The 13,956-nt window shown below is 42.7% G+C and overlaps 2 protein-coding genes across 6 annotated transcripts in view; one reads left to right on the forward strand and one right to left on the reverse strand.

Moving 5' to 3' along the window:
* Positions 1–73: 73 nt before the first annotated feature.
* KLHL34 (kelch like family member 34) lies at positions 74–4,018 on the forward strand. The gene has a single exon (XM_005503736.3). The coding sequence runs from the start codon at positions 995–997 to the stop codon at positions 2,780–2,782; it is 1,788 nt and encodes a 595-aa protein (XP_005503793.2). The 5' UTR covers positions 74–994; the 3' UTR covers positions 2,783–4,018.
* CNKSR2 (connector enhancer of kinase suppressor of Ras 2) overlaps positions 3,927–13,956 on the reverse strand; it is a 218,212-nt gene continuing 208,182 nt past the window's right edge. For all 5 annotated transcript variants that reach the window (XM_065071354.1, XM_065071347.1, XM_065071335.1 and 2 more), the window contains 2 exons: positions 9,509–9,705; positions 3,927–6,418 (listed from right to left, as the gene is read on the reverse strand). In XM_065071354.1, the coding sequence (XP_064927426.1) occupies positions 6,203–6,418; positions 9,509–9,705 (413 nt within the window). In that variant the 3' untranslated portion in view covers positions 3,927–6,202. The remainder of the gene's footprint in view (positions 6,419–9,508; positions 9,706–13,956) is intronic.

The raw sequence follows: 13,956 nt of genomic DNA on the forward strand, positions 1-13,956 counted from the left end.
TTCAGTTTATTATGGCCAAACTGGGGGAATCTATTTTTGTCCCTGCCTTGTGTGAATGTGTTACCCTTGTGATTTCCAGCCAGGTCATTCCAAGTCAGCTGCTTTGGCTGTGGCTGTCAGTGGAAGCTCCTCCGTCTGCCCGGTCCCTGGCCCCTTTGCTCGCCCGCCTGTGGTCGGCTCCCGGACAGGGGGGACAAGGGGATGTGCCTGCAGCTATTCTGGTAGCTGTGAGTTATGGTGGTGTCATGTGAAGCAAAGAGCCCAGAAATGCGTGTCAAATCAAACCAGTGACTAATCCTGATATTTTGGTTGTCTTACTGCCTGCCAGGCAAAGATTTACGGTCTTAGAAAATCTTCATGCAATAATCCCCGGCTGCTGATTTGATCTTCAGCTGAGGTTTCCTACAAGAGTGTGAAAAGAGGACGAAAAGAGGACTGCTGTTCCAGGGGTGGCAAAGTCTGACTTTATCTGAGTTGGAACTACAAATAAGCAAGGAGAAAAGCCAGCACTTCCTTCTCATCTCTGTGTGTGCTTGGAGCCATGCGCTGGCAGCCAGAGAGGATCTATTTGATCTGCCTGCGGAGCAAGAAGGGTCGAGGGCGACGGCTGAGCAGACACAAAGTGTCATTTGTTGGGATTGTCGTCTAGCTCCCTCATCTGTCACCTGATGGCCAGCCAAGCAAGGGCTCAGCACAACCGTGGACCATTCATTCTTGTACAAGCAACGGAGGCCCGAAAAGTAAGCATTCTACAGCTGTTACGATATTCAGCCGTTTTTTCTATGAAGGAATGCATTGAATTCACTACAAATTTACTAACTGTCCCCCTATGCCAGGCAAGAGACTGATTTATTTTTTTTCTGGTTGGGCTTTTCTCTAACAGCTGGAGGTCTTCTGGGCATTCAAGCAATGGCTGTTGAGTAGGGCAGCTGTTTCAATATCTAAGTGCATTTTAGCTTTAATAACTCAAGGGGAAAGAATTGCGTTGCCTGCCATGAGTTACTTCCTCTCCTACTGCAAAGCACACTGTACCACTGTGCTCGCCCAGTACCAGACCCTGAGATCAGAGGGATTTCTGTGTGATATTTTGCTGAAAGTGAAGGAGAATGAGTTTCCTGCACACAAGTCCTTGTTGGCATGCTCGAGCGACTATTTCCGAGCCCTGTTCAAAAGTTATACCCAAGAGTCTAAGGCCAGTGTAATTCATCTGCAAGTTATCTCACCCGTTGGTCTCCAGCATGTCCTGGATTTCATTTACACTTCCTTGTTGCCCCTCTCCTTTGAAAGCCTGGAGGATACCTTGGAAGCTGCAAGCTACTTGCAAGTGACTGATGCTATTGGCTTGTGCAATCAGTACTTAGTTAACAATCTTGCCCTGGAAAACTGCTGCTTCTCTGCCAATGTGGCCAGAAAGTTCTACCTGCCGGATGCCTTAGCAGCAACAGAAAAATACATTGTCAATAATTTCTGGAAGCTGCTGGACTTGGATTTGACTGAACTGCTCGAGCTGAACTTCAGATCTTTGCTAGCAGTGGTTGAATCACCAGATCTGCCCATGGTGAGAGAAACTCGTTTGCTTAATCTTGTGCTGCTGTGGCTGAAGCAGGATAAATCCAGGCTGGCTCACACAAGCAGCCTTTTAGAGCACATAAGATATGGCCTCATCCCGGTAGAAGAGTTGAGAAGAACCTACACACAGTCAGACGTGCCCCTCTCTGCAGGTATTAAGTGCTTGATCATTAAGGCAATTAATTACCATACATATTTTTTCAAGCAGCCTGTCCTGCAGGACAAGTCCACCACGCTGAGGAACCAGAAAACCCAGATCATTCTGCTGGGGGGAGGGACAGCAAGTGGGGGGCTTGTCACCGATGTGGTGGCCTTTGATGTTTACAATCACAAATGGCGAGCTCTCACGCAGGTGCAGGACAGGGTGCAGAACCACAGCGTGTGCGTGGTGGGGAACTTCCTCTACGTCTTGGGTGGGGAAATAGAAGGTGGTTCCCTGGGTGATGCTAAAACCAACAAGATCTTATCAGTTACGAACAAGGTCCATCGTTATGATCCAAGATTTAACACGTGGACCCAAATCATGGCTATGCTGGAAAAGAGAAGCCAGTTTTCTTGTTGTGTCCTAGGCAATGATATTTTTGCCATTGGTGGAAGGGGTGAGGATGGGTTGCTGCATTCATCTGTGGAAGTCTACAACATCGGCAGAGACAGATGGACGAAGGCCAGGGAATTGCCACACAAAATACATGGCCATGCCAGTGCCATTTGCAAGAATACTATATACATCTGTGGGGGCAAGTATTCAGACTCAACCAGCACAAGCAAGGACTTATATTCTCTGAGCTCACTTGAAGGGCAGTGGGTGAAACAAGCACCCATGAGCATTGCTCGGTTTGGGCATCAGATGGCAACAATCAGAGAATCCATATTCACCTTTTTAGGACTATATGAACCATTCTCTGAAATAGAAAGATACGACCCTGATCTAAACCAATGGACTCGGTTAAGACCACTGATCTATGATCGATTTTGCTATGGTCTGGCAGTGGTAGAGGAAACGGCTCTTCTTATTGGGGGAAAGAAATGGCAAAACTCACGGGAAGTCCCCACACAAGACGTGGTTGGCTACGACATTGACAACGATGGCTGGGAGGAGATCTGCAAAGCCCCCTTGCCTTGGTGTGGGCTGCAGTGTGCGGTGCTCCAACTCTCCGAACTGGCCGATGACCAAGACAGTGACAACCAGCAGAAGAGGCCACCAAACTGCTGAGCTAACACTCTGCGGAGTAATCATCCCTGGAGATGAACCAGCAGTGTAGTCCTGGAGAAGAAGAAAATTGCAATGGCACTGAATGTGACAGACTGGAGGTTTTGCTTTGATAAGCCAAAGACTTGGTGGAAAAGGGCAAGAAAGTCTGGCTCCAGCATGGGAAAAGGTGCTGGGAGTTACAGAGCCAGGGGCTGATCTCACTGAAGAAGGATGTAGCACGTTTAGATGAGAGAGAATGGTAATCCTTGACTTTTGAAGAATAATACCTAGATAGCAATTAATTAGTGTTGCAAGTCAGATTTTTCAAAGGTTAAAAAATATAATCAATCTTTTGCTGTTTTCTTAAGCAGAGGTAATTTTCCAAGCTGGTAAGTGCTATTGAATTTTTATGCTATGGCTAAGGAAAATGAAAGTGAGCTGTATAAAGACTAGAAAATTGATGCCTACGAGAACTAATAATAAGTACTGCCAAAGAAAAGGTATTATTTGATATGTTACATACCAGGCAAGAATGTTTTAGCTAACCAGCATGAAATTACTGGACAGAATGCATGGATTTTTTGATATGTAGGAAAAAAGTTAAAACAGTGACTGTTTGATAGAAGCCATTTCTCTATGAGCAGCCTTTGTTGTAGCATGCCTTTCAGATGCTTATTTTGCATTATTTTAAAGACACACACTACTGGTACAGTACATTTCTGTTGTATCCAAATCTTGTGTTAATTAGATGGCCAGAGACATAAGGGTATACTTATCATTAGACTCTAAGAAAAATGTTACAGGAGTTACTGTAATTAATGTTTTGACACTTACCTTGGTGGCATAAACAGCTTTTTCACACCTGTTCATAACACTAAAACTGTTCATAGTTCTTGAACTGGTACATGAGTGAATCCTGCAGTCAAAAAAGGTTTACTTTTTTCAAAGAGTACAATGGGGAGGGGGTAACTGAAGGTTTTCTGAAGTCTATTTAGTGCCTGTCTACATACGAAACAGCAACTTTTTGGCTGTGTTGGCATAGTTTGAGGGCATAGATTATGGGGATACTTCAAGGTACGTGGATCTGTGAAATGTAGGCATAGTAATGGTCAGATGGTGGAGAATAATTTTGGTATGGAGTAAATTTAATCTCAAGTCACAAGTGTTCATTTAAAAGCTAAATTTATTGTACTTCATTTTATAGTGTTCCCTTTCTAGTCTGAGAGTTGATACAATAAAAATATATATAGAAGAACATTTAATAGTCTTAAAAGAAGGCAGCACAATGGATAGGACACGTTCTTTGTCACCAGACTAGCTTAAAAAACTGTAATGTTTAATTTTCACCTTTAAAGCAATCAAGCTGACTTTACTAATGTAAAGTGCAGGCAGAATAGCTGTTGCATAGCAACAGATCTAAGTCTTCGGAACTGCCTTGGTTTTGACAAGGAATCAACTACACAATGTGCATATACATCCATCAGATATAAAGAGTTTTTTATATGAATATATTTACTTTTGGTCCAGTAAAACAATAGCAGGAGAATCTAAATGCTTGGAACAAACAGCACAATCCATTTCAAGTCAAGCATTTTTGGAGAGAAATTTACAAAAACCTCACAAATTTAATATACAAGTCAGTACCCATGCAGTAAATAAATGTCGAGTTTATACAAACAATATTTTTCTGATGGTACAAATTTTACACTGGATCCAGAATATTATACAAACATTGATAAATGATTTGTCATCCATATCGACTTGAATATAGGAGTACGGAAAACGGGCTACAGAAAGGCCACTCTTCTGTACAATTGTGCAAAATCTGCAAAACGTTTGCAATCCAAATGCAATAAAATAAGAAAGAGGGAAAGAAAAAGAAAGAGAGAGGAGGGAAAGAGAGAAAGAGATTGGAATAAAATGAAAGGAAGAAAGAGAAAATAAATCTGTCCACTCTTTCCTTCATGTCTGCATGGATACAACTGCCAGGAAACATCAGAGCTCATAAAGTTTAAAGTACATTCACTGAGCTGTACAGGCAATAGTCTAAAGTTGGTGAAGAGTACAACTCACTGTAAAAAGTATAGAAGAGGCTTTTCCCTTTTACATGAGCATTATGAAATCATGTAGAGAGTCCTAAGCTATGCAGCAAAATACTGAAAAGCAGCAGAAATATTTTGTCATGCTCTCTTCACTTTCTGAAAACAAGCCCATAAAATGAAAATCTGCAATTTTTTCTTCCCACTTTCCTCTTCCGGGCACGTGCCTAACTCTAAGGAACTATTTCCACTCATATTCACTGGGTTGTCTCCAGTCCACCTCAACTCTCATGGAAGTTTAAAACATTTTAATTGGCTTGTGAACCCAGCAGAACCCTGAGACATCCCTTTCCCTTCAAAAGCAAACCAGAGGCTTTCTTACTCCTCAGTTATGTTTTGAGTCCTGTGCTCAGCTCTGCTCCCATCACACATTTTCCCTGCATACAATATGGCCAAATTTCACAGATCAGAAAACACATAGGAGAATAGTTGAAAAATCCTATTAATTCCTTTTCTATTGCTGGAATTTTCAAAGCCTCTCAGATTCAGACCATTTTCTTGGGAACCTTTTCTGGGCAAGAGAAACGCTGATATCAAGGATGTTCAAAGTCTATGTTTTATCTTCTGCAAAATCTGCACATTATACTGATACCGTCAGTAAAAAAGCAGCATGACAGTACCATGACTAATTAAAAAAAAAAAAAAAAAAATTCAACCAAATGTGACTAAGAGACAACACATAATTTGGTCTTGATTAGAATACAAACTGGTATCTCTTTGCACTGATGGTAAACCTTAGCAACAGGCTTTAAAAAAGCATAAGGAAATAAGATGTAACCTTTTGATACTTAAACTCATGTCAGTCATTTCTGTCTGCTGATTTTCACCCTTTCGTGTGTTTGACAAAACCGAAACACAACTACAGCATTACACTTTTCCCCTGTTATTTAATAAAACTCCTAGAGTTTCTCATTAAATATAAAAAATGGTTTTCTTCCACCACCAAAATAGTACCTGCACTCCAAAAATGCAATGCAACACTGAGATTATATAATACAAAATATCGTTGTAAAAGTGAACCTTCAATATCAAAACCTTTAGCTTGTAGAACTTTCTTGTGAAGGCCACAGTCTTCCAAAAATGCTTTTAAATACTTTTCTTTAATAGCTAAAGATCATATTTGCTATTTCACATAAGGTAAACACAAGCGGAGCATTGCTAGTATAGAAAATGTACAAATCTTCAATAAAGACATGGTATTGTTGACCATTGAAGGTTTACTTCACACAGCTGAGTAACATTAAAATATAGTTTACTAGAGCTCCCACATATTGATATAAAACCTACTTTATGCATTTAAGTAAAGGGCTGGACTGTAGCAAATGGGCAAAAAGAGAGACTTTTATACATGTGTTTCAATGTAAGAGTGAGTATGCGCTAAGGAGGCTATAAGTGCATCAACCTCTGACGAGCCATTAACAGAGTCCCTCGGGGTGCTGCTTTGATAGATGTCCATGAAGAGATCAAGGTACATTTGTTTCCATTCTTGAAAGTCTCTAGACGTCAAAGCTGGATTATCCAGAACTTTGTCTATAATGGCTACTTCTCCTTCCCTGGCCTGTGAGACAAAAAGAACAAGGAGAGTCAATGTGAGCAATGAGTCACTGGCAAAGTCAATCACGTGGGTGGAAGGAGAGAATGGGGGCAGCAAATGCAAGTCCTAGAGCCCCTAAAAGCAGGAGGGCTACCTGACTGCTATAGAACCACTTGCAAACAGATGCCCTTCCTACAGGGCATCACACACCACCCTGTGGGGCTGGGGCTTCCCTCGTCTTGTCCAGCATCCTCAGAAAAGAGTCCCTATTCCCCCTCCTCACCCCTTGTTCAGCTCAAGGAAGAGCAAGCCCTGTGCTGTTTACTATTAGCTGCTTGCAATTCTCAAGACGGGTTTCACACGACAAAGTGCCATCTGTTTACTCTTCTTGATCAGCATAAGAAATACTGGATGGGTGCGTGGGATGCAGCCAGATGGCCTGCCGCCCACCAGCAGAGCTAAGCCTTTTTTACCAGGCTTGTCATGGGGACATCTGAGCACTACTTTTTGCAAAGGCTTGTGCAAGGACCCCTATGTTAATGATAACTGATCTTCATTAAAGATTGGGTGTATGTGATGGGCTAGCTGGCTGCAACCTCCTCTTGCCACTGCAGTGGCAAAGAGAAAAGGGTAAAATCTAACACAACTGCTGGTACCTCCTCACCCATCGTCAAGGCAGGGATGTGGCTGTGTCATACTTAATGGCCAGTGATTAGTTTAGCAAGAGATGACAGGCAGCCAGTACAGATCAGACTAAACCTTAGATATACCCAGAGCCCCTCGCACTTGTTGCAGGCAGTGGAAGATGGATGCACGCCACATAACCCTGGGAAACACAGCTAACATGCAGGTTTCCAGCACTACTCCTCTGCATAGGAATTGCACGGTCACCAGCAATCTCCCCTCTATCTTCCCTGCCAGACAGGTTTCACACTCATCATTGCTAACTCACATTTTCCATGTCCATACTATGAGTATGTTACATCTTTCTGTGGAGCATGTTAAAGGGAAATATTAAGTTGTGTCAGTCCACAGTGATGGGAGAAGATCAGAGGGTCAGAGATGTCACTCATAAGCAATAGGTTGAAATGTATTTTTCATGCTTTGCAAACAGCAGCTAATTAACACTATCTGCTAGAATACTGATTTTCAGAAATGGAGGTGCAAGCTGAGAATGACCAGTGGAAACTAAACCACGGGAACTCTAGATTACCTTATCTCTGCTTGAACTAGTGTAACCTGCTTCTCACAGATTGTGGCTGTACCCACACTTCTGCACCACCAGCCAGGTATCTCATACTCGCTGGCAGGAGAATGGTTTTGTGTTGTGTCTCAGGAAAGAGAGCAGAGGGTTTTTCCTTAAGGACCTAGATGATGGCACAGAGAGCCTACAAACAATTTGGAGTGCTGTCTCAGGCTACTATTCATTTGGATAAATTCAAGGTGAGTTCAGAATACCAGTTCCAAGAGGCCAGTGCAATTGGCTGCATTCAGGAAGGATAGGTCAAGGGCACTGATAAAAAGGAAAGAATAACTGATTAGGTAACAGCAGTAGTTATGACTGCCAGTAGTATGACAGAGGTGGACCTCTAGGCTATAACAGAGCTAGAAATTCATCCATGATGTCATTACAGAACAGGCACTTGTCACTACGCTGTTGCTCTACTCAAGAAACAGTCATTATCTGTCTTTGGTACTTGTTGCCATTGCGTTTTCAATTATTGGTGCCATGCACTTTAAGAAAGATTTATACTCATCAAGGTCCAAACAGGAATGGCAACAGGTTTAGAACATATGGCCTATAGAAACAGAATGAATGAATTGTATTTGCTTGGTGCAAAAGAGGGAAGTCCCAGAGACTCATGAAAACAGGCATCTGCTGGGTCAAGAGGTTGTGCTGTTTTTGGAATTCCCTGGAGGAAAGCAATTCCATCTGTAGGAAGCCGTTGGTACCAAGTAGCTCAAGTGTCAAGAAATGCTAAGAAGAAAGACAATTAAGCATGGCAGCAAGCTGCTGACACTGAACCACAATTTTGGTATGAGTGATCCTGCCGTGGTGCAAAAGTACAGATACAGTGTGAACCTCCTGACACATCTGAGAGTACTGTGATTTTGTTTCAGTTTTTCACACTTCTATAAGTCATTTGGAAAGCCCATGTATCTTGACTTTTTCCAACGGCTTTAATTCTGTAAAGACCCACCCAGATAATACTACAAGCAGTAGTTACCTTCAATGAGAAGATACAGTGCACAAAGTTAAGTATGTGTAAGAATTTTTCAGCATGGGAGTCCCAGAGCATGAAAATAATATTGCTTAAATGCTTCTCTAGGTGATGGAAAACTAAATTAAATAATGTTGATAAAGCCCTCTTTGATGAAAGCTGTTACAAAGTCCACTGTGCAATTATCTAGTGACTTAAAATGTGATAATTTAATATAGTTAACAGGGTCCCTGGGGAAATCCAGCATATTGTTTGCCAAAATCTCTAACAGGACAGAATTGAAATTGCTGTAACAAACAAAGAAGCTGACAAGAAGGTTAAATGAACTGTGGTGCATTTAGAATAACCATGAAAATCTTCAAATCTGTCATTACTACTATCTATGTATTTAATAAATCCTACCGATTAAATACAAAGTTCTATCAGCTTATGCAGAAAGCAAGAGTGCAGTTTCCTCCCAGACAAGCTCAGCAATCAGAAAACAATCAAGTGTAGGAAAAGGTATTGCTCCCTTCTGAAAGGCTGCCTTTGCTTAAATTCATACTTCAGCAATTACAGAGTGAATGCATTCTGGTAAATGAAAATGTTCGGGACTCAAAAAGGGATTAAGGTCTCCTCTGATAATTTGATGTCAGATTCTGTTAAACAAGCTAGAAGAGGAGCAGCTGACTGAGATTTTTATCTCCTCAAAAATAAAAGCTGATCCCCTCACTTCGACTGCTCTCCCAAGGCACATTTTTCCCTACTTTGCAAACAGCATTTCCCCATGTCTCCCCTGCTTGTTTAACACACCAGGTTCAGCCTGAACTCCAGCTGTGCACAATTAATCTCTAAATACAGTGCAGTCCGATTCAACCCTGGGGCAGGATTTTTCCTCGCTCTTTTATCTCACCTTTAAAGTGCTTTTCAGAATTCGCAGCTGGTGCAGTTTTTCATTGACTACTGGATCGCTACATCTCTTTATAAAAGATTTCTTATACTCCAGCTTAGTGGAAATCCGGTGTTCTCCTAAAGGAGAGAGGCTGGCCTGCTCCAGGGCTCTGTACAAATCTTGCAAGGAGTCTGCTGTTTTTTCCTCTATAGTTTCAACTGTAATGAGAAAAACAAAAAAAAAGGAGGAAAAATAGAGAAAGAAACAATGTATCGTTAATGTTATTGTATAGAGATCTATCAAAAACCTTTGCAAAACATTTAACAGACTTAACTAGGCCGTAAAGAGAATATTTCACACCAAAAAAAAGTGCTACAATTGTAACTGCTCCTTCTTGCTATTGCCTTCAGGAGAAAGGGAGAAAAACTTCCAAGAATGTAAATTCTTGACATGCACAGAAAGAAGAAAAAAAAAGACAAATGTTGCAAGGTGTAGTAATATTAGAGTGACACACTGTTAGAAATCCTATCTCTAGTATTGGAGCTAAATACACTGGTTATTACAGGAAAAGGAAGCCCTGGAAGCACTGGAAGCATGCTGCTGAGGAAGGTGATCAGGAACTGGATCTTGTCCCCAGAGTGCTGATAATGGCATTCAAGATTATGTTTATTATGCTGGTTTTGGAATGACACATTGTTTTCCTTCCTAGAAAAGTCCACTTCTTTTTATCTCTTATTTTGGATACTTGAGAGTGTTGTTCAATAGTTAGCAATGATGTCACTTGTGGGGTTTTTTTACTGTACTATTACCTGAAGGTTCAGCAGCAGACTACAGACTGGACATAAGAGCACATTCATGACAGCCTACCCAGCGGCACAGCAAACCAAACCAGAGCTGTTTGCATTATAGGTGTGTTCATTTATTTATTATAGGTTTAAAAATATTTGTTTTAACTAGTACTGCGAACATTTTAAAGAAAAAATAAAAAAGAAAGAGATTTTGCTTCTCTAAAACCAAAATCAAGCAAAGGGTGGTGATGAAATGTTACTCTGATATGAGCATTTGAAATGCTTCCATTAGAAAGCATCAAAACATTTCAACTTCTCACACACTCGTTCCTCCAGAAGAAACGGTCTGATGACTCAGTACAAACATAGGAAGTGCCAGTGAAGTGCCAGGATCAGCAGGGTGGTGACCAGGAGAAGCCAGGGTAGCCATGGGGGAGCAGCCAGGCAGTGAGACAGGCAGCTCCATCCTGGCTACCTCTCGCACACTGACACACCTGTACAGACAACAACCGGCCACCACCTGTGCATGACCTCCCTGTTGTCTCCAGAGCCCTCAGGAGCCCCCCCACCCAGTCTTGGCTTTCATAGTGTTGTGTATGTTCCTGCCCCCATGTGTCTGTGTTCTCAGGATGCTTTCATGAAAGCTCTTGTTAGGAAGGCTACATCTGTTTGGTTTCAAGTGTTGCTTTTATCCTGCAACTGACACTGCACCAAGACAGTGCCATCTCCATGGGCTGAAAGTTCAGCACATGCTACATGTCCGTAAGTAATGAACCTCAATCTCCACGGGCTGAAAGTTCAGCACATGCTACATGTCTGTAAGTAATGAACCTCAATCTCCTCAGGTGTTTAGAGGGTTTTTTATTGAGCACCAACAGGGAGGACAGCTGCTGTTTAGAAGTGACATTTCCAGCCCACCAGCAGCTACCCAAGACAATCTTCCATTCAAGACCATACTGTGCAGTATGGCAACTACTCACCTCAGGCTCAAGCAAGAACTCCAGAGACCCAAGTCTCCACACTCCATCACACAACATGTTTGCATTTGTGTAGATCTTAACACGATCAAAGAATTTTGCAGTCAGCAACTAATCTAGCTATATCTCTCATCAGTTTATTCCTTTGCCCTTTCTAGGGGACAGCTGTTTATAAAGCACTCATTTTTATTAAAGAGATATGGAAGTAAAGAAGGGTTAGAGGCGTTTTATTGATGGAGGTGTTGTGGGTCTGTACAGAGCTCCTTCAATCCTCCCAGCATGTGCTACCCTGTTCGGAGATGTGGGTTCATCACTGTAACAGAAATGAGATGCGTTTCCATATCTTGCCGATTTCTTTCTTACTAAAACATCTAATGTGTTTAAGGGCAAAGCATTCAGTAGCTGAATACTTAAAGCTTTGTTAAATTTCCCTGCAGTCTTGAATTTTATGCTTTCTGAAAAGGTCCATGCAGCAACAAGAGTGAATGTTTGGGATCTCTCTATCAGTTCATATCTCTGAACACCAAAGTCCACTAGTCTGACAGATGGGGAATGAAAGTGATTTGCTAAAGAGCAAAGGGAAAAAAAAAAAAACAACACCTCAATCTGCAAGGAAGTATTTTACATCTGTTTCTCTCATTCTCTTATCCCTTGCTATACAAGGTAAAAAAGATCTCTCTTCAGGTCTCTTTTCCCCAGCAGCATTGCCATGTTGTACCCTCATGGGATTAGTACAGGGACAGTCTGCTGAAGAAGCAAACCAGTGCTTTGACTCTGTGTCATCTGAATTTTGCTTTCACAGAATCATAGAATCATTTCGGTTGGAAAAGACCCTCAAGATTATCAAGTCCAACCATAAGCTAACACTGGCAGTAAACCATGTCCCTAAGAACCTCATCTGTACATATTTTAAACCCTTCCAGGGATGGTGACTCCACCTCTTGCCTGGGCAGCCTGTTCCAATGCCTGACAACCCTTTCTGGGAATAAATTTTTCCTAATATCTAATCTAAACATCCACTGGCACAACTTGAGGCCTTTTGTCCTATTGCTTCCTACCTGGGAGAAGACACTGACACTCACTGACACAGCCTCCTTTCATGTAGTTGTAGACAGCGATAAGGTCTCCCCTCAGCCTCCAGGCTGAACAGCCCCAGTTCCCTCAGCTGATCCTCATCAGACTTGTGCTCCAGACCCCTCACCAGCTTCTTTGCCCTTCTCTGAACTCTCTCCAGCACTTCAGTGTCTTTCTTGTAGTGAGGGGCTTAACACAGTATTTGAGGTGGGGCCTCACCAGTGCTGAGAACAGTGAAACAGTCACTTCTCTAGACCTGCTGGCCACACTTTGCTAGGGTGACCTAGAGCCTGGACCAGCAGCTGGCCATCATGTCCAGGCTTGCCACTGAAAATACATGGCTTCCTGAAAAACAAAAAGTTCTCACCATAGAGAAGGACAATTTTGGATTCAACCCTGAGGTTCGATCCTAAATGACAAGTGCCTGGAAGGCAGCATGGCCCATGTGGGTTCAACCATGAAGCTGGGGGGCTTTGCCATACCCTCCCTCCCCATGCCACTGGCCTGTAGGTCCACATGGCTGGTGCTCCTCAGGGTTCACCTCCTTGGGCAGGCTGCCACTGCCCAGTGTGGGCCTCAGAGAGACTGCGGACAGGGGATTCCTAACCTCACCTCAAATAGGGACGGCTCTGAGGCTGCATAGGAAGAGGCGCAGGACTACAGGGGCATGATGCAGGCAGGGTTAGGCAGCAAAGCACTGAGAGCAGCTCTTTGAAGTTCACCGGCACATCACCTCTACCCAACTGAGGCTGCCTCCTCCAGGCTCTGTCACAGCCTCGGTGTTATAGCTATGAGCTGCATGTAGAACAGGGGATGTAATTTGCTATAAAGGAAAGAGAAGGGTGGAAAACCAGCAGGTTCCTTCTCTTAAATGTGTCACAGCTGCTGGAGCTGGGGAAGCTCAAACAGGGCAAGATGCTGCCTTGTTCCACCCACGGTGGGGAGAGGGCGGCAGGCGTCACGCTAACATATCCCGTGCCCTTAATATTTCCAGAGAAACACTGAAGGTGGTGGTACTGCTGCTCTCAATGGTTCTCAGTAGGCGGGAATGAGATTATACACGAATATCCCCTCCCTCACCCTTCTGCTAAAGGCTTTGATTGATTTCCTGTAGGTGTTGGTGAAACCCTTAACACCATAAAGCATCTGAGGCACTTGATTAAATACACAGCTGAGATTAAAACATATTTTCTTTTTTTTTTTTTTTTTTTAAATTGGTGGATTTGTATGGGAGTGATGCTATTACAGCAGGGCTGTCTCCTTAAGGAAGAATAAGGCCGCAGGTAACGTCTTATTTAGGTGGAAAATGCAGCCTAATGGGGTTTTGCAGGTGACCTGAGAAGAGCAGCCAATGCAGCAGGTTGTTTTTCACCCTCACTTGGCTGTTGAGTCATGGGTTTCATCTCCCCAGCCATCATCTTTCTCTGAATACACTGGTATTCCACATTCTGCTAAAAAGCAGGGTCTCTTCTCTGAAGCACTAATTTTGTCCTCCACGCCACCCAAACCTGAACAACTCTGTAATTCTGGAGCAGAAATAAAGCTGTGTAAACTGTGCAGCACACAGCATCTAAATTCAGAACCACATCTTCCAAATACAAGAATATGCTGGTAACAATGAAGCTTCCGC

This window comes from Columba livia, chromosome 1, assembly GCF_036013475.1.
Source record: "Columba livia isolate bColLiv1 breed racing homer chromosome 1, bColLiv1.pat.W.v2, whole genome shotgun sequence".
Taxonomy (NCBI): Eukaryota; Metazoa; Chordata; class Aves; order Columbiformes; family Columbidae; genus Columba; species Columba livia.